This window comes from Protopterus annectens, chromosome 8.part1, assembly GCF_019279795.1.
Source record: "Protopterus annectens isolate FY-2018-M chromosome 8.part1, PAN1.0, whole genome shotgun sequence".
NCBI lineage: Eukaryota > Metazoa > Chordata > Ceratodontiformes > Protopteridae > Protopterus > Protopterus annectens.
In genome coordinates this window covers 376,509,061-376,529,803 of record NC_056742.1, presented here as the reverse complement: position 1 = coordinate 376,529,803, position 20,743 = coordinate 376,509,061, and the positions used below count along the sequence as shown (strand labels likewise).

General features: G+C 39.3%; 1 protein-coding gene across 4 annotated transcripts in view; it reads left to right on the top strand.

Moving 5' to 3' along the window:
* PHKB (phosphorylase kinase regulatory subunit beta) overlaps window positions 1-20,743 on the top strand; it is a 3,137,540-nt gene that overhangs the window by 2,029,070 nt on the left and 1,087,727 nt on the right. For all 4 annotated transcript variants that reach the window (XM_044081953.1, XM_044081952.1, XM_044081950.1 and 1 more), the window contains one exon: window positions 5,215-5,412. In XM_044081953.1, the coding sequence (XP_043937888.1) occupies window positions 5,215-5,412 (198 nt within the window). The remainder of the gene's footprint in view (window positions 1-5,214; window positions 5,413-20,743) is intronic.

Here is a 20,743-nt window from a genome sequence, read left to right as displayed (position 1 = left end):
ATCACACTGCCATTGTAAGAGCATTTTCTATTTTTATTTACTTGCCCTGCACATATCTGGTAATACCCTGAGGGCTGGAAGTGCACTGGACATCCATTCTGAACTGCCCCTCAGTTTTGCAAGGAGATGAAATCAGCATGACATCCCACCCATTCTCAGACAACATCCACAGTTATTTACCCAGTCTTCATCAGGGAACTTAAACCACGAAATGTGCCCCATGCACATGCCCCTTCATGCTCCCCTATCAGTGTCACAGATGCCAAAGTCACTAAATGAACTTGGGTAGCTTGGGCAATAGTCAGAGATTTATCCCCTCTATTCCATGGCACTGCACTGTCTCTATTTTACAGCTTTTAAAGGTATAATGCACTTTGATGTCACACACACACAAAAATGTATAGCGTAGTGAACCCATTTAACAGCTTTTAAACTCATTCATGCATCAGAGGGACATTTAACTTTTGCCCACTGTTAGTGTGGTAGGATTAAATGTGTTTCAGCTTTCAAAGTCATAAAACATTTTTGTGACAAGTAGTACATCAAAACAGCTTAAGCTACAGGCAGTACTGAATTATGAATGGGTCTCTCTGATTATAACTACGTCTTATGTGTTCACAACATGGATATCAAGACTCACTTCTCAGGATGAATTTCTTGACATCCATGCCTCAAATACATAACAAATTGGCTGTGATCAGGAAAAACGGTTGTATTCATCTATATTAGAGATGGTTTGTTTTAAAATTAGAAAGCAGGTGTGCTCTTTGTGTAGTAAACTGGTCCAGCTTTTGGCAGTGTGCTCCAGTAAAGGCAAGAAGGGACACTGGCACTTGAAGGTATCATTGACCCTCCTTGAGAATCACTGAGAGTGTGTGTGTTTGTATCTGCACATTTATATATATATATATATATATATATATATATATATATATATATATATGGTTCCACTTGAAATCATCGAATTACCATTTCATCGAATTGCAAATCATCGAGACCAAATGGTCGAAAACTCATTTCACCAAAAACTCATATCATCGAATCCCAAATCATCGAAAACTATAAAGCAACTACAAATAACATCCCAGGCAGTTTTTACCATGTTTACGTAGGGGGGCAAGCCCCCCTGCACCCCCCATGTGGGGGTCTCCACCCCCCACACCCCACGTAATAAAATATACCAACCCCAAGGTTACACTACAGTGGGGTTAGGAAATAACCTCTTTCCCCCCACTGTAGTGCAACCTTGGAGTTGGTATATTTATTCTGTAGGGGCTTGCCCCCCTGCTTAAACATGGTAAAAACTTTGTGGAATGTTATTTGTACTTGCTTTATAGTTTTCGATGATTTGAGATTTGATGATATGAGTTTTCGGTGAAATGAGTTTTCGACGATTTGGTCTCGATGATTAGCAATTCGATGAAATGGTAATCCAATGATTTCTAGTGAAATATATATATATATATATATATATATATATATATATATATATATATTTGTGTGTGTGTGTCTGTCTGCACATGTGCACAGACAAAATTATCTTGATCAAGCTTCAGCAACTGTTAGTGAGATAGCACAGAATGATTGCAAGGTGGGTGAAATAAGCCACTATTTATAAATCTGATCTGCAACCATTCAGTGTGAAATGTATTTGCCTGTGGCAGATGTTACAGCTTGAGGTGGTAGTGCACATTTGTTGTATGTTCTTACAGTTAATCACCATTCAACATATTAATTGGTGGTCAACAATATTGATTATGAGACTATAACATCTGGTCATCACAAAAACATTATGCATTTTTACATTCTTTTTATCCTTTGCTGCTAAAAAAACAGCCTTTTTGGGCTTCATTGTCCCATTTATTCCCCACAGTGTGACAGCTGCCGGACAGAAAGAAAGAATCGGCAAGTAAGGAACCTTTCAGAGAAGAGGGTGTGTGTGTGTGTGTGTGTGTGTGTGTGTGTGTGTGTGTGTGCACGCGTTAGTGAAAAAAGTGGTCAGTTTAGTTTTATAGTGGTATTGGTTCTAAGAGCATTGCCACTTATCCTGACTATTTGCTTTACTTTTTTTTTTGCCTATTTTCTATGGTGCTCATATTTATGTTTAGTGCATATGTATGAATGCCTGGTTTAAACTGACTTTTTTCAGTAGTTGGTCAAAACTACTAAAGGATCCATTTGTTGCATATTTTTTTACTAATAAAGTTTGCATTCTTGTTGATTGCAAAATTCACCTTACAGTTGAGTTCATAGTAGCTACCTGCTAATTGGCTTTCACTTCCTACACATTGATTTATTTGTTAGCTACTGGTGTTTTCTACTAGGGAGTTTGTAGAAACTGCTTGGCTTGTTTGACAATTCTTAATAAATGGTCTTTCGTGTGTAAAATCAAGTGGAATGCATCTCTGCATCTATTGGCTTATTTGAAATATTTTGAAGTATTTATTTCGTAAGGCAAATGGTAAAATGTTGTCAGTACAAAAGAGATCTGATGAAATTTGCATGAGCGGATGAAAGACTCACTACCAATTAGATAATTTTAATAAAGACAGCAAGTACCCCAGAATTGATTTTAGCCCCCATTTTAATACACCTGGTGGCTAGAGGTACTCAGGCTCAAACCCTGTACCTTGGGAGCAGGGTGAAAAGAGCCTGAAGTCCCTAGCCACCACCTCTTGTGAGCTTTGTCCAGGTTTTTTGTGCTAAGAGTTGAGAGCTATGCTGAGAAGTGAGAACTGAATTTGTATTCCCCCATTATTGGCTTTGTCCAGGTTTTGATGAGAAGTGAGAACTGAATTCACTAAATGTTCGCCATTAAGTTTCAGTCTTCCTGTCTTTCAGGAAACTGCTGATTTGACATAGTGGTATGTTGCTCTGACTGTAGTGCATAGAGTCCTGGGTTCTAGACTTGCCAGTGAAATGCATGGTGGTAACACAACATTTTATTCTAGCAATTTTCCAAAATTATGCAAGCAATGTTTAAAATATGTCCCTGGTTTTTGACCTTTTGTCCCCCCCCCCCCCAAAAAAAAAACCTGAAACTGAAAATAAGTGTGAGAAGCTGTGCAAGATGCCTATTGCTTACACTACTGTCATTCTATTTATAGTGTGGATGTGGAAGTAGACTTTTATGATGGAAATGTTCTGAAGTGGGCAGTTTTGTCAGTATTGGTTCATGCGTTTTGTTTCATTGCCTACAGTACAGCCTACTGGAAAAATGTTCAAACAATACATTTAAAATGCGCTCTGACTTGTGGTGTATTATACAAGGAATATAATTTAATAAAGTCAGGAAGGTGTATCAAAGAAAAGAACACATGTATGTTTCTTGTTTTGTGTGCAAGGGGCCAATGATTTTAAAACAGTCCAAAGGTCATCTTTATCCACCACTGTCCAGATGCATTTTCTTTGGATGTGGTGTGGGTTTCAATAAATGTGAGTTTCAAGGGCAGAGAAGTTTTAATGCCAAGTCTATTTTCATTGTAAGACAGTATTGCTTTGTTTAGCAGATGTCTCTTAGTGTTTGTCCATTGTTGTGCTGTATAATGTAAAAATAAAATCCAAATAATCATTGTAGAAGTAAAGCAGTATGCACACATTAGTGTTTATGGTAAATGGGGCGAAATAGCCAGGCAATGGGACATTGGAATGGCTGCAGGGGGACTCTGGTGCCATATTTTGGTTGTCTGTTCTTCAGTTTGCATTTGAAAGTTGGTATCCCACAATTCCATGGGAGTGGGTGGAGTTATGTAATTATGTGTGCAAATTAGATGTTAATCAGCATACAGATTTGTACCTATTTTTCTTGGGCCTTGTCCAGATTTCTGATGTTTTCAGGTTGAGAGGTATGACTGGAGCTCTAGCTATAGATTTCTCACCGTCCTGTGTGGGATTTCACTTGGTCCTTCCATTTTCTTCTGCCTGAGAAAACATATTCACTGAGTGGCAGTTGGTATCGACTCCATGCTCTGCACCCTAACAACTATATGTGTAGAAAGAATGGGGAGAGTTACACACGTGTATGTTGTGTGACTGGCACTGATACTGTTTTTTTCCTTTTTCTTGGAAAATTCCTGAATTTGGACCTGGAGTACTGGAAGATTATAGTATTCTCATGGATTTATTTTTCATTTTTAGGCTAAAACACTCATTCACTATAGCTTGCACTTCTTCTTTTACTTTGTACTTATAAAACAGTCATATTGTCGTCTTCAATCTTTTCTTCTTAAGACGTTTTTTAATTTAGCTTTCATGCAAATGCACTAAAAAGCTGTTATGGAATCACAGCAATCATTCGAAATTATATTTAGTGTTTGCTGATATAATTCCAGGTATTTAATGAAATATGTGTCCCTGGGATCTAAGTCGTTGCATCGAAAGTACGTTAAATCAAAACGTACTGCAGCAAACTCACTTTCGAGAAAGTGTATGTCAGCGAAAATGCACTTTTGCGGAAAAAAACAAAAAAGCCTACAAAAATAAAACACTACTCATGTTTATGCAGGGGGGCAAGCCCCCCTGCACCCCCATGTATTAGTCTGTGCCCCACACACCTCCCCTACTTTAATATTCTCACTCCAAGATCGCACTACAGTGGGGAAAAGGGAATATTCTCTTATCCCCGCTGTACCGCTATCTAAGCAACAGTTTGCGTAGTTGTACAATCAATAGTACATGTTGATGTACAACTAAATCTACATGCAAACTGCATGTTGTTAATTTTTTTTCTTTCTTTTTTTTTTTGCAAAAGTGCATTTTTGCTCAAATGCAATTTCGCAAAAGTGAGTTCACTGTAGTATGTTTCGATTTAACGTACTTTCGATGTTCAGATTTCTTCAAAGCAGCAATAACGAAATAAGTCCAAAATGCCAAGAAAATTTGATGTTCAGACTAGGACCCTTCCCTGCATGAGTGTCTCTTTATATACTACAGTGGAAAGAAGAAGAAATGGCATTTAGTGGCTAAATTTCTTTATTGAAAGAAGTTCTCTTGAATATTTGTTCTTACAGTAAGTTCTTCCTTGTCTGAAGTTTAGTCACATGAAAGAAATTTAAGGTGCAGTTATATTTCCCAGAAGAATGAGAAGTCATCAATTAATGCTTATGGAATATATGGTGTGGCAGTTTCTCCTCATTATTAACTTGTTGCTTTCTTTTGTTGGCAATGTTTTTAAAATCAGTAGTAAGTAATGAAACTTAACAAAATGTGTTTCAGAACACAGATGCTGCACTTCTGCCTTGCATCAGTTATCCTGCATTTGCTGTGGATGATGACGCCCTTTTCAGTCAGACCCTTGACAAGATTGTGAGAAAATTAAAAGGGAAATATGGATTCAAACGATATCTGAGAGATGGGTATAGGACTTCCTTGGAAGATCCTAAAAGGCGCTATTACAAGCCAGCCGAAATTAAGGTACAGCACATTTGCATTTTCAATTTATTGCTTCATTTATGTTGTCTTCATTAAAATTTACTTTCTCATTTGCTTGCATTTGATTATGGAATGTTGGATTCATATGCAGGTAGATATTTGTAGTTGCAAGTTACTACAGTGTATCCCAGAGACCATTAAATTGAGTTTTTGCATGATTTGATGTGTCAGGTAGGAGCATGAAGGCTGACAGTCTGTGAAATCTTTAGCGGTGTTGAAACTCACCCTTCTGCTATCTTCATTAACTGTATTACTGCTTTAGGCACAAATATACCTGAACACATAGATGATGTATAATACCTTTTATTGGACTTAAGTTTTGCAATTACTCAAGCTTTCGGGGATAACAGGAACCCTTCACTGGGGGTTATTAAGTTACTGATCCATTAAAAGGTACATCATCACCTTTGTATTCTAGTGTCTTTGTGTTTTCTGTTAGTGGACCGGATCAAGATTTCTTAATTTTTTTCTGCCTGCATCCTCTCTGTGAAGCAGTATTTCTTCACATTACTTTTAAGTCATTCCCCTTCTAGATGTCCTTTTTCTTTCTTTTTTTTTATCTCTAGCCTTGAATTTTCCCAGGCAGTTCTATGCATCGAGATTGTATCCATTGTCTCCTATATTATAATGTTTGCATGTCTAACATTCTGAGTTTCTTTCACTGTTTGTACAGTTGGAGGTTGTCTGAGCACCCATGATATCAGCTCTATGCACCCTAGCAACCTGTTGTTCTTTGTCAGTGTCCCTTTACTCTACTTGGGTGAACTCATTTTAAGTGTGATTATTACCCCATATCCTTATTTTTCTGTGTACTGATTTGAGTTCCCTTCTTCATGGTGCATAATGTTGCATGTTTTGCATTACATTCCAGCTGTCACCTATCTGCTAGGATATTCCCTTTCATAGTATCTGTCTCCTAAAGCCCTTTTTCCATCAGAGTGAATGCTCTTTCCATTCTCTCATTACCCTAATTGTAGACACTTCAAATCACAATTGCAAAACCTGAGTGGAGTGACTCCTTAATAAACATCTCGGGACATATTTCTTTATGATATCTATGGTCTGTTGTTGATTTCCGAGACGATGTCATCGTTCCACTTTGTCATCACATAAGGAGTTCTGGAGATGATGTTCCGCTGTTATTTTTGGCCTTTGATCCCTTTACAAATATCTCGCCAGTCCTGTTTACAGTCTTGCCCTGTTGTTCAGGTTTTTGGGAAGCTGGTTGAACTCTCCAATTCAAGGCTGAAGAAGATTGTGCAAAAGATTCTTGTAGTGAATTACCCAGCAGAAGTTTTCATATCCAGCTGTGCTTTTGTTAGTACTGATGCCAGGGCAGCAGGTTTCAGAGTATGTGCTCACGAAATGGCATGACTCAAGTTGTTCTTTAATGATGAGTAGAGTAAGATCATTCTGGATCTTCCCTTCCAGAATGAGGTTCACGTAGGGCAGACTTCCTGTGACAAGGAGGAAAATCTCCAACGTGGAAACTGCTGCTGACCACTCTGAATGGATTTTTTTTGTCACATCCAGGCTTGTTGCACTTTTTCAAGGTTTTCTCAGTTTACCCAGAAGAAGAATCCACCTTGTGGGATGAGCAGAGATCTAAGAATGAAGAAGTGTTTCCTCCAGATTCAGTCAGTTAAGCATTTTGAGTAACTTAACAAACAAATCCGTATATAATCCATAAATAATGATACCTGAAAATAACCCCTCCCATAGCCCATATCTGCACATAGCTGTAGTCCTTTGTAATTGTGCCAGAAGTGTAATGCAAAAAGTACTGGGGACATTTGATACCTTTTACCTCATTGCTTTATGTATTTAAGTTAACACTGGCATTTGGCTTATCCTATACTGTCTACAGTACATTTTCAAAGTCCTTACTGTATCCATAGGTCAAGGACACTTGGATTTAGTAATGCACTCAACCCAATAAAAGGCCTTCTCTGCATCCAGACTCACTGTCACTAATGGGACATTCTCATACTATGCCTTTCTCAACAACGCCACTGTACCTGTTATATTGTCGAATGTTTACAACCCACAATAAATCCACATTAATCACTGTGTATCCAGTTAGGAATCTGTTAGACTACTGTCTTTGCCAGTGTTGCAATAAAAAGCTTATGATTTACATTTAGAACACACATTGGTCAATATGATGGACGGTTCTGAGTTGCTCTTCTTTATAGATCACTGTGTAGTCACCATTTCCATCAACATCTCTGTTGTGTGCTTAGCCTTCAGTAGTGAATGACATAATAACAATTTATTTGTCATTTTCATTGCCTGCTAACTCCAAAACTCAGTTGACATCACTGCCTGTAGTTTTCACCTGAGCCTGCTCCTTGAATGTGTTGGTTAGCTCTTACATGTAATTAACTCTGTAAGACTTCTTTGCTTTATCCCTTCGTAATCTTCATCTTTAAATTGTGTAAGAAGCTTCTTTCTGTCATTATATTGTTTGCACTTTGTATAGTTTTTCATAATACTTCTGAAAAAGTTCCTTGTTGACTTCTCACATTCTTCTCGGGTACTATAAACATTTGCAGCCTCTGCTAAAGTGCCAGTGCTTTTAGCTAATTCGGAGAGTTACAGAGATGCACATCTCTTACAGACTGTTGAAGGATCTCACTTTTTCTGTGCTACAAATCATCACCTTCTACCCCTTCACTTTGCTCTGTTAGTGTATCATCACCATCTCACAACGTATCCTGACATTCCTGAAGTCTTTTCACCAACTTCTTCAACTTCCCTTTGTAATTTCTGTTAACCTTTGCAGTTTAAAGCCCCATCTCATTTTAATTGTCCAAATAAACTCATCTCAGTATGTTACTAATGCTTACCTATTTTTTCCAGCTGTAGCAAAGTTGCTTTTTTTAAACAAGAAACATCTTTATTAAATTATCACTTATGACATACGACATACATTTATATAAATGAAAACAAACCATGTTGGCATAATCTTAATTCCAAGCATAATACATCACCGATCATATTGACATAATTTTAGTTGCAAAGATTATGCATCACTTAATCTACGCAATCATTGTCAGTCAAACATTACATAGCTTATTCAAATCCTGCCTTCTTTTAAAAGTCATTCCTCCCCTGTATGTATTGTTCCCACAATTCACATTTTTTCTATATAATTTGCTCCTATCCTTTTCTAAAGACCTCGGTTCCAGGTGATTTATCTGTTATTATTGTCACTACTTCTAGTACAATTTGTTGAGACTTTGATTTCCATTTTCTAGTAATTGCTTTTTTGACAGCCACCATAATTAGACTCAGCAAGGCCTTACTATGTCTGTGCAATTCTGATTCTGTATCATAGCTCAGAAGAATCATTTCCCTAGAAATACCAGTTTGCTCATCCAGGATATCTGATAGAGTAGTCTGCAGGGAATCTTTAATGTGTGCTAACTCATTGCACTCCCAGTAAAAATGTTCACAATTACTTGTTTTTCCCCATCAGACCTCCAACATCTGATGTCTACCTGAGGAAAAATTCTCTGGAGTTTACTTGAGGTATAAAATACCTGTATAAATATTTCCAAGCAAAAATCATAAATATTGTAGACTTTGTTGCATATTTGGGGGACATACATATATCCACCATTGTTTCTTTTTAAAATACTTACCCAGTTATTCTTCCCAATCCTTTCTAACCTCCTCTGACTGACTCTTATAGTTATCATGCAATATTTTATATGCTGTACCAGTTATTCCTTTTTAACAGCAGCTTCTTTTCTAGATTCTACTAAAAACTGTACTTAGGACCCCCCCCCCCCATTTCTTTTTATTTGCCTATACTCTGATATCAATCCTTGATAGGGAAGGCAATCTCTAACCTGCAGTCCAAATACATTCTTGACATCTTCCCATTCTGTTAACTTTCCCTCTATAGTTATTTGCTCCCAATAGTTTTGTTTCTTTGCCAGTTTTCTCCAATAAATTCCAACACCTTCTTGCCTGTGTCCCTAATTGCAGTCATCCCTATCAGCAGAATCTCATTTCTCCATTCCCATGTTGTCTTAGTTCTTAGAATACTTTTTGCTGCTTTATGGATATAATATTATGTATGATTATTGTTATTCTCCTTAAAGATTTGCATCCAAATCCCCAGTCTCTCCTTATTTCTTGAGCTTCCCCATGTTTTATCATCATCCCTTTCCACTTTGAATTATAGGTTTCTGCTTGTGCTATGTGTAAGAGCCTTAACTGTGTAGCTCTGAAATACACCTTCATATTGGGTAATCCCAATCCGCCTTGTTCTATTGGAAGAATCATCTTATCCCACTTGACTCTTGCTATCTTCCCATCCCAGATAAAATCCTTCAGCTCTTTAATTGCTATTAACAACTTCTCTGGTTGACAAAAATATGCCTGACCTGTGTAGAAGACTGAAGTGACTAAAAACATTTTAACTGCTTGTATCTTATTGTACATATCCATATAACAGAGCTTTCAATTTGTCAGTGTTTGTATTACCCTTTTTTTAGGTCTCTTCCCACATATCCTTATCTGCCACACCAGAAGAATTTTTAATCCATACTCCTAAGTACTTCATATAACAATGTGAGGTATTGCCAGCTCTGCCAGGAGAAGTAGGGCAGTGGATGTGTAATATACGCCAGCACAGCTAGCTGGAATTTTGTAAAGAATTGTATGTCATTCATATATGAAACTGGTTTGTACGGATGCTTGTGTTGAAAAATGTATTTATAAAGCTGCTTATATTAAACATGTACCAACAGTCTGCCCTGCTGGACAGAAAAAGAAATGTACATTCATTATTGTAATTGTTTGAATGCATATCTTTTAACAGGGGGGTACTGGAAGAGAAGAGGTTAATCTTGGAAAATAGTATCTCTCACCCACTTCATCTTGCCTTGCTCTAGTAAGTGACCAGGGAATAGTAACTCTTGAGATCAGTCAGGAAAGTATAGTGAGATTAGTTAAGTATTGTTTTTCTGTAACTGTGTGAACCTGTCCACCTCTGTTATTTTTAATATTTCCTGTGATCTGAAACTCTGGTGTTTATTGTAATTGATATTTAGTATTGTCATGTTCTTTATATTTAAACTTTTCAATGTGGTTGGTCCTTTCGGGAATATTTTAACCTTTGAGAGTACTCTTATCAGTTTGCTGACTCTGTGGCCACTTCTGAAAGCCTTACTGCCTTGATCAAACTACCATTCATATTAATATTAATTTCACTCAGTATAACTGGGTACCTGGTGGCAGTAACTACCTTATAGTCTGGGCAGAAGAGAGCATAGCTAGTAAACCTGTACCAGCCAATCTCAGGGGTGTGTGTGTGTGTGTGTGTGTGTGTGTGTGTGTGTGTGTGTGTGTGTGTGTGTGTGTGTGTGTGTGTTGTCTGTGTGTGTGTGTGCAAAATCAAATCTCGAGTGTGTGTGTGTGTGTGTCAGCTACTTTGAGCAGGGACAATGAAGCACTGGTTTCACAGAGAGAGTGGTGAAGGACTTGGCTTGGACACTCTGCTGAGGACTTAACTCTGCAGATGTGCCAGTGGGACCCTTGATGTGGACCTGAGGAGAGACAGAGAGAGAGAAATACCCAGATCTCGGTGATTGTGTTCTGTGTGTGCTCTTAAGGGAAATTGTGCTTGATGTAGAGAGCTGCATCTGGAAATACTGGGTGTGTCCATTTTTGTTCCAAATGAAAGTCCCTCTCCAGTGTCAGTGTTGAGGATTCAGGCTCCTTGATTACTGGCCCAGAGAGGGGATGCCACACTTCATTTTATCATGTCCCCTTAAATATGGATATTGCTTAACCAATTCATGTGTGGGTACATAATTTACTGTTATTGCCTTTGTTTTAGTTTCATTAATTTTGTATCGCAAAATGATTTGACACTGTTGCAAAATGTTCCACAATGCTGAAATGTACTTTTCTGGTTTTATCAGGTGTAAAGTAATATCATCTGCAAGTAGAGCCAGTTTTTCTTGACTGCCATACCAATTATATCCTTGAATTTCTTAGATGTTCTTCTTGTTTCACTGTTGAAGTCATTAGAGATGGGTTATCCTGCTGGCAGGCTACCCTCAGTCAGCCTGAATTCCAAAGTCTAGGTCCGGCGTTGGTTGCTTTTGCCTCTTCCCTGACGTCAGTGCACCAGGGGTATAAAAGATGCAGCCGACTCCATTTTCTTCAGTCTTTCTTGCCGCGCGGTACCCGAAGCAAAAGCAGTTCGCAAGTGCCGGTCGGCCGACTCCTGAGATCTTCATGTTCGAATTTCAGATCCGAAGTCTTCACTAAAAGCTAAGTACCCCGTTGGGGAAACTTCTTTCTTGCTCCAGACAGATGTCAGAACAAGTTAATAATTGTATTTCTTGTGGGAAGCAAATACCTCATAAGGACTTTCATTCGTACTGTATTCCATATATTCCTCAGATTTTACTATACTTGACTGAGATGCTGGGCAAAGGCCTATCCTTTTCATCTATAAAAATTCAGCTAATTACAATACAGAGCCACCAATCTTTTCTCATCCTTTATTAAGGCTGTACCTCAGAGGGGCCAAAAATTTAAGGCCTCCAAGGAGATCACCAATGCGTGCTTGGAACCTCAGTTATGTCTTGGAAAAACTCACCCTGCCTCCTTTTGAGCCAGCCACTACAGCTTATATAAAGTTTTTATCTTAGGTTCATAGGTTCGTACTAGGCTATCTGCCCCAGGGCATTTATAAGCCTAGCCAGAGTGTGTGTGGCTTTCACCACCCCTGAGAATACTACGCTCTTTTAGGGTTTAGTTTACTGTGCCTCTGTCTAGTAGTGACACAGAGATGACCCCCGGGGTAAACCTACGATCTCCCAACAACTCGTTAAGATTTTTCTTGAATAGAGTTAGTGAGGGGCTCTGCCTAACATGGATTGGGATTCTGTTCCAGAGTGTAGGGAGCCTCTGGGTTATGAATCTGTCCCTCCAGCACGTCCTATTTATTTCTGTGTTGAGGTTTAAGTCCCTTGCTCTCGTGGCTCTGACGGATTTGGATTTTCTGAGGTGGATTGTACGTCAGGCACAGATCACCTCTGAGTAGGCGGTGTGCGACTGAATAGAGCTGGAGTTTTTTCAGTCGGGCAGCATATGACATATGTTTAAGACCCTTTATCCTCTTGGTGAGGAAATTTTGGGGTCTTTCCAACTGCTGCAGGTGTCTGGTAAGATACATGCCAAATGGGGCATTGTACTCAATCATTGGCCTGATAAGAGAAGAGTACAGGGGCACAATGACCTCTCTTGATCTAGATGTGAAACCCTTCATGATAAGGTGGGCAATATCGAAGGTCTTCCTAACCACTTTGGCAATGTGAGTGTCAAATAAGAGGTTACTGTCAACCTGGATCCCTAGGTCCCTGATTACCTCTTCCGTACTTAATGGATTACCACCTATGTGGTAATTTGTGGGTACCTTGTTTTTCCCAAAGGGTATGACTATACATTTTTTGGCGTTTAGCTTAAGGCCATGGCTCTGGCACCAATTATCCGTTTCTATGAGGCCTTTCTGAAGGATGTTTGTGTCCGCTGGAGTATCAATTATGGCGCCCAGTTTGCAGTCATCTGCGAACTTTGTCAGCCACAATCCTCCTATGTTTGCCTGTACCTCGGAAAAATAAATGCCGAACAAGAGGGGTCCCAGGACTGAGCCCTGTGGGACACCGCTTGTGACTGGCTTAGAGTCTGACATAGCTCCAGCAACTCTGACCCTGTGGGTTCTGTCCTTGAGCCAGTTTGCAACCCATCTTGTGACATATGGGTTTACATTTAAGCTGGTGAGTTTGTCTATGATGCCCAAGTGGGGTATTGTGTCAAAGGCTTTTGCACGGTCAAGGTAGGCTGTGTGAACTGCCTTACCCTCATCAATGGCCTTTAGTGACTGTTTCAAAAAAAGTCGACCAAGTTCAAAAGGCAGGATCTGCCTTTGACGAAGCCAAATTGGTTAGGTCCCCAATGTCTTTGTTTATGAGTTCCATAATGATCCTCTCCATAGCTTTGCAGACCAGGCTCGTCAAGCTTATGGGACGGTAATTTCCAGGGTCTGTAGAAGCACCACCTTTGTGAAGTGGGACCATTGTTGCCGTACGCCACTCTTTGGGTACATATCCTGTAGTAAGGCTAAGATTAAACAGCAGCCTTATGTGTGGGTTTAGTTCCTCTTGGAGTTCATGTAGTACACAGCCCGGGACACCGTCCGGTCCCATTGATGTTGTGTTTTTAGCTTTAGAGAGGGCGGCTCTCACCTGGGCATCTGAGATGTTAGGGAGGCTACACTCTGCTGGGATAGTTATTTCTCCTTTTGGGGGGGAGGGGGAGGAGAAATTTGCTCTGAACCTGTCTGCCAGAATGTTGGCAATGTCAGTGGGTTCAGTGTATTTTGTGTCATTTTGGACTAACTCTGAGCATATCTGGGAGTTTCCACCCAGGTTTCTAACATAGCTAAAGAAGGCCTTGTGATTGTCTTTTGTCTTTTGCGATTTTTCTCTCAAAGTTGGCCTTGGATGATTTTATGAGTGATCATAGTTTTTTGCTAGTACTGATCAGAGATGCCCTCCCTTTTAGGGATTTTGCTCTGTCATGTAGTAGCTTCCTCCTCCTGTTGTAAAGTTTGTTTATGGCTGGGGTCCACCAGACCGGGTGCCTGCCTTTGGGGGAATGGGTCTTGGTTTTATTTGGGATTGCATGATCCATGCATTCTTGAAGGTGCCCGTAGAAGGCATTTGCAAAGGATTCAGCAGTGTGGGTTGTGGTTTCCACTGGCCCAGGGGCCTTGAAGGATACCACTTCAGTCTTAAGAAGTGTGAAGTTGGCTTTTGAGAAGTTCTTCACTGTGGTCTTTTGTAAAACAGCTCTGCTTCTAGCAATAACTTTTGCAAGACGAGTCTCAGAGCTACAGGCACTCATGGCTGTAGAACCTTTTATAATTTTTTATCCAGATAGGGTTTCTTTGAGGACAGACCCGACATGTATTCCTAAGGTAGTGTCCAGTGTGGCCCTTAACCAAACTATTCATCTGCTTACCTTTTATCCAAACCCACAGAATAAGGGGGAGAGAATTCTGCATTCTTTGGACCTACACAGACAGCTACGCTTCTATTTGAACAGAACCAAAGCTTTCAAAAAGACAGAGCAATTACTAGTGGCACATGCTGCAGGATCACAAGGGAAGGCTATCTCAAAGCAGACTATTTCAAAGTGGATAGGCCACTGCATTCGTTTCTGCTATTCACAACATGGCAAGCCAGTACCTAAGGGCATTAGGCCACATTCAACCAGAGCAGCAGCCTTCCTCAGGGGAGTACCAACCAAAGACATTTTAGAGGCGGCTACTTGGAGTTCAGTGCACACCTTCACAAAGCACTATCACTTACCACTCTACTCTAAATCCAGGGCAGGCTTTGCCACTGCAGTTCTGCAGGGCCTAATAGCCACCCCTAATGCTATTTAGCTCCAGCCTCCCAACCTTAGCTTTGGGATTCAACCCAATTGTAATGACTGCAACAGTGAAACACGAAGAACATAGTACAGTTGTGTACACTTACCATAAATATAGATGTTCAAGTGTATTCACTGTTGCTGTCCAGGTTGCCCACCCACCATCCCCCATTTCTTTGCTGGAACTTATCTGTACTTCTCTATTCTATACAACCTATGTGGTGTATTTGCTTGTAGATGAAGGCAAAATATATACTTTGTTGCATGCATGTTTTATTGAGATATTTTTAGCCTACCCTTTTGGAGGCACCTGACATTTGGGGCAAGAAAAACTGAAGAAAATGATGTAGGCTGCATCTTTTATACCCCTGGCACACTGACGTCAGGGAAGAGGCGACAGTAACCGACGCCGGACCTAGACTTTGGAATTCAGGCCGACTGAGGGTAGCTTGCCAGCAGGATAACCCAGATGTAATGACTGTAGCAGTGAATACACTCGAACATCTACATTTGTGGTAAGTGTACACAACTGTACTTTTCTTTGTCAGTGGTTCTAAATATAATGCAATTATAACAAAGAGGAAAGAGGACACCCCTGCCTGGTTCTTCTGCTCAAGCAGAAATTATCAGAGAGGAACTCCCCCACTTTAATTTTCGCATCAGATCCCTCATATATCCTCCTAATCAACCATATCATTTTATTAGGGAATGCCTTCCCTTTTCATAACTTCCCAACTTACTTTGTCAAATGATTTCTCTCCATCAAGACACACCAACAACAGTGGACCTTTCTTACATTCTTCTGCCCTTTGGATCATCAGTGTTCTGTTAACGTTGCCAAATGTTTGTCTCTCCTCCACAAAACCACATTGATCCATATTTATCAATTTTTCCATCACTTTTTCCATTCACTTAGCCATTATAAACATAAACCCTTTATAATCATGGTTTGGTATTGAAATGGGCCTATATGAAGCTGGATCTGATAGATCTATTCCCTCTCTAGGTATTACAGCTACCACCGCTTTCTTCCAGGAGTTTGATACTTCTCATTCTCTTAAAATACTGTTAAAATATTCCAGATCTTTATCAGCTTTTTTTTCCTTCTAGCCTCCAAACTTCCACAGGAATACCATCTATTCCTGTATACTTTTCTGTGGATTGGTTATACATCACTATTATTATTTCATCTCCTCCTATCCTAACTGTTAGTAATTGAGCCTCATGTACCTCTAATCTTGGCATATTTAATTCTTCCATACACATTTACATTTGTACCTTTTCTTAATTTCCATATTTCTCTGCTTTGTATAGACTTTCATAGAATTTCTAAAATATTTTTAATACCTCTACAAAACTTTTGTTATCTTCCTTGTTACAGGCTCCCTAAGCTTGAAGTTAACCCTTTCTACTTTCTGTTGCTTCAGACATTGTGCTAAACTTTTTTGTGCTCTAGAGTTATTATCAAAAACAGTTGCATAACCGTCTTTCTAAACTCTTGCATATTATTGAGGTAATCCCTTATTTTCTCTTTAGCATTCTGCAGTAGCTCATTGTTCTGTGAGATCCCCCCATTCTGCTATGCTTTAACATTTGTAAGTCCCTGTAAATAATACTTGTTACTTCTTAACTAAATCTCCCTTTCTTTTATTTCAACCCTGTAGTTAAACTCCACTTTAATTTTATCCTTAACCAAATCTCCCTTTATTTTATTTCCACTCTATGCTTAAACTCCACTTTAATTTTGTTCCACCCCTTAGCTGTATTTTCAGAAGAAATTTCAATCTTCTCTAATAGCTCCTGAATAATTTTCACTACCCATTCCTTAAAGTCCCCTCTTTTCAGCAGATAGGTGGGAAAGTGCCAGTTTCTCGCTTTTATTTCATTACTCTCTGTTTTTATTTTAGTTATCGTCGCATTATCTGAAATAGTTATCTGGTGCATATCAAGACTTTCAGTTAAATGCACGTCCCTGTGAAATGTAAATTCTGTCTTGACTAGCTCAGTTTTTGTATCTTGGGGAATAATATGTAAATTCACTCAGAACTCATAGTACTGAATTCACATCTTCCATGCCAAATATTTTCATAAATTTCTTTAAATAATATACCCCCTTTGTTATATTTTCCCTTCTGGGCCCCCCAGACACCTTTTCATTGATGGAAATCAAATTTTAGACCCTCAACAATGAGTAATATTCCTTGCTGAAAGCTGATTATCTCTCCCAGAACTTTTTAAGCTCCATTACATCAGTGTTGGGTGGAATATAAATACATGCCAGTGTAATCCTCCTCCCTTGCCGGAAGCCCATTGGTACTACAAATCTGCCATTATTATCTTTGTTGTCTTCTGTCACTATTGGAGTTTGTCTTGCAGTTAATATAGATACTCCTCTTTTCCTTTGTTCCAGGTATTCTCCTGAATAACCATATTGAAAACCTTTCTTTATCAAATTCACATGTTCCGTTCTTTCTGAGAGTGTCTCCTTCAGCATAGCTATTTGCACTTTACATTTTTAATATAGTTCAGTACTCTTTGTTTTAATCTGAGAAACCACTGACATTTAAAGACATTAGAGAGAGCATCATTGTGTTAAAAAGTTATTATTCCCACCCTTCATGTGTAACAGCTTTTTTGTTATATGTCTTGTTCCAGATTTTGTGTTACAAGCATACAATGTTTGGCAGGTTGATGTTTTATACAGTTGTTTCTTGTCATATCCATTTGAACCTATGTCACATGTTACAAATCTTTTTATTTTATTGAAAGCCGTCAAACAAAACAACAAACACACCCCAATACCCCCTAAAACATTTTATCTTAACAACAGCACACATTAACTGTGTATATCTTCAACTATTGAAATTTACCCCCCTAATTGGAACAGTTGCCCCAGACTGACAGGCACACTGAGAGACTTGAATTAACCTAAATGAAAGGTCACCCATGCTAAGACACATGGTACACCCTGTGCTTCTACTAATCTAAGTGCTTTCTGGTTTTGTCTTATCTTTATAGCTCTCCCAGCTGGGAAAACACTTGAATGTTTTCAGAAAACGTTATCTCCTAGTAATTTCTCTTTATCAGATTATCTCCATGGAGACATGAGGACCGGATAGAGTTGCTACTAAAGATAAGTTTATTTGCTGGAAAAAGGCTTTTCACTACTCAGTTTTCAAACTCACTTACTTACTCACAAACTCTAACTGATCTCCACACTATTATAGCTGTCAAGGTATACTAACAAAATGGTTCACGTTAAAAGGAAACTTTTAAATATACTTACCTTACACATCACCACTACTTCACTGCTTTTAGTCCTGTTCTTCCTCACCTCGTATAACTATCTACTACTATCGATCAATAACCGTCCCTGGCACACCTTCTCACTATACCACCTAGATAAGCCATTAAACTATACCATAGATCCAGTCCTTTTTTATTCTATCCATTTAGATTACCATGCAAACAAATTCCATCTCTTGGCAAGCACATCCCAAAGCTATCAAAAAAACACAGACCTACAAGTTCACCAAACTCCTGTTACACCTTTTAAAGCAATTGAACTGCTCTGGAGGTATACATACTAATCCTGGTCCCCTATTTAATACAGTTAGCAGCCCTGTCTCAGTCAGCTGTGGACTAGTACACAGAAAAAACAAATCTTCCCTTTTCCTCCTTAATATTAATGTAAGAAGCATAAGAAATACGTTTCACGATCTGCATGTCTTACTTTCCCTCTCCTCTCCTGACATGGTTATATTGACAGAGACTTGACTAAAACTCAGCATTAGCAATAAGAAAATTGTAGCACCAGGATACAATATACTTTGCAAAGATAGGACAGTTAAAAAGGGCGGGGGAGTAGCTATCTTATTCAAAGATCATCTAATTCTAGACTTATCTTGAACTTGACATCCCTGAGTTTAGAAATGCAGAACTAGTCTTTAACAAATTAAAAATCAACCCAGAACACACGTTGACATTATTGGTGGTTACATCCCACCAGGAAACAATATCCCCACACTAGAAAACATACTACACTGGGCCTCTAATTCTCTCCCACAAGAAACAATCCTGATGGGTGATTTTAATACTGACTGGCTCTACCCGGCTAGACTGCTCCTCCCAGAATCCAACATCCCATGTCAGCCTACATGTGTTCACCCAGTTGATCACATCCCCCACAAGAACTGACAAGTATTCCAAACAGCATTCTATCCTTGACTGGATTCTGGTCATCAACCCCTCCCTATCATCTCTGGCAGGTTGTCTTCCTGATGGTTTGAGTGACCACCTACTATCTTTCCTTGTACGTTTCTGTACTCACCAAAATAACCAAACCACCCAACACACAATCAGAAACAAAAAATCTACCCACATAAATTCATCACCGCCTTCAAAAGTTGTGAACTCCTTTAACACTACTTTTTTTAGATATTTTAAACTGCCATGCTCCTCCCAGAACCATTAGAGTGAAAGGCAACCATGCATCCTGGCTAAGTAAGGAATGTAGATCCCTACTCAAAGCTAGAGACAAAGCCTGGGAACAATATCGTAAAAACAAAACCCAAATTACAAAACGAGCATTCTTAGAACTGTGAAACAAAGCCAAGAAACTTGTTAAACAGGACAGAGTCAACTACTACCATAATATTCAGAAAAAACACCGGAAAAACCCTAAAAAGTTTTGAGCTGCAGTTAATAAACTTTTACCAGGCAAAACAACCACCCCCCACCCCAACCTCAAACATAAACTCTGACAGTATAGCAACCCAATTTAATAAATACTTTACAGAAACTATCTGAGCCCTTGATGTTTATCAAAACATCTCCAACAACCCTCCCTCTGTAGCACCCCAGCACAGTAGCTCCTCCCAGAACAGTTCCAACCAATTCACATTGCAACCAGTGCCTGTAGTTACCATAAAAAACTACTGTGAAAATTGAAACCAACCACCCTAGCTGCAGATAATCTCCCAGCCGACTTTCTGCAAGTTGCAACTGAAGGTATAGCATACCCAGTAGCGATACTCAATAACAGATCAATATCTGAGGGCATAGTATATGTTATCTGGAAGATCTCCCACATTATACTCTTACACAAACGGGGTAATTCCACTGAACTCCCTAATCATCATTCAATTGCCATCCTCTCATCCTTATCTAAACTCCTACAGAGAGTTGTTCATGCCCAACTCATGGCTACCTTAAGGCACATAAACTACTGTCAAAAACACAACATGGTTTTCGCCCCTGTCATGGTACCACCACAGTCCTAATGTCCTTTACAAATATAGTGAACCACTGTAGAAATCAAGGACGATTCTTGTCTGCCATATTTTTAGACATGTTCAAAGCTTTTGATATGGTAAATCACAACAAACTGATTAACGTCCATTCCTCCCTAAACCTTAGTAGCTCCTCTGTCAGCTGGTTCCAAAGCTACCTGTCAGGATGTCAGCAGGCTGCACAGTGGTAACACCACCTCTCCACTCTTCTTCCAGTTGCCCTAAGGGTCCCGCAAGGCTCCATCCTCGGACCTCTACTTTTCTCCCTATTCACCAATCAACTCCACACCTCCACTCCTCATGCCTCGGTGATACATTATGCAGACGACTCTAATATGCACAGCCTCCTTCCTACATGACCTCCACACCATTGCCCAAGATTCATTTCTGTCTGTAGAAACATGGCTCACTAACTCCCAACTCATTCTAAACCCCAACAAAACTAAGCTCCTTCTCTTCTACCCCACAAGATCACCATTTTCTCACCTAACTTTCAACTTAGAGTCCAGAAACAAAACTGTTAACATCCCATTAACACATACTAAACTGCTAAGCAT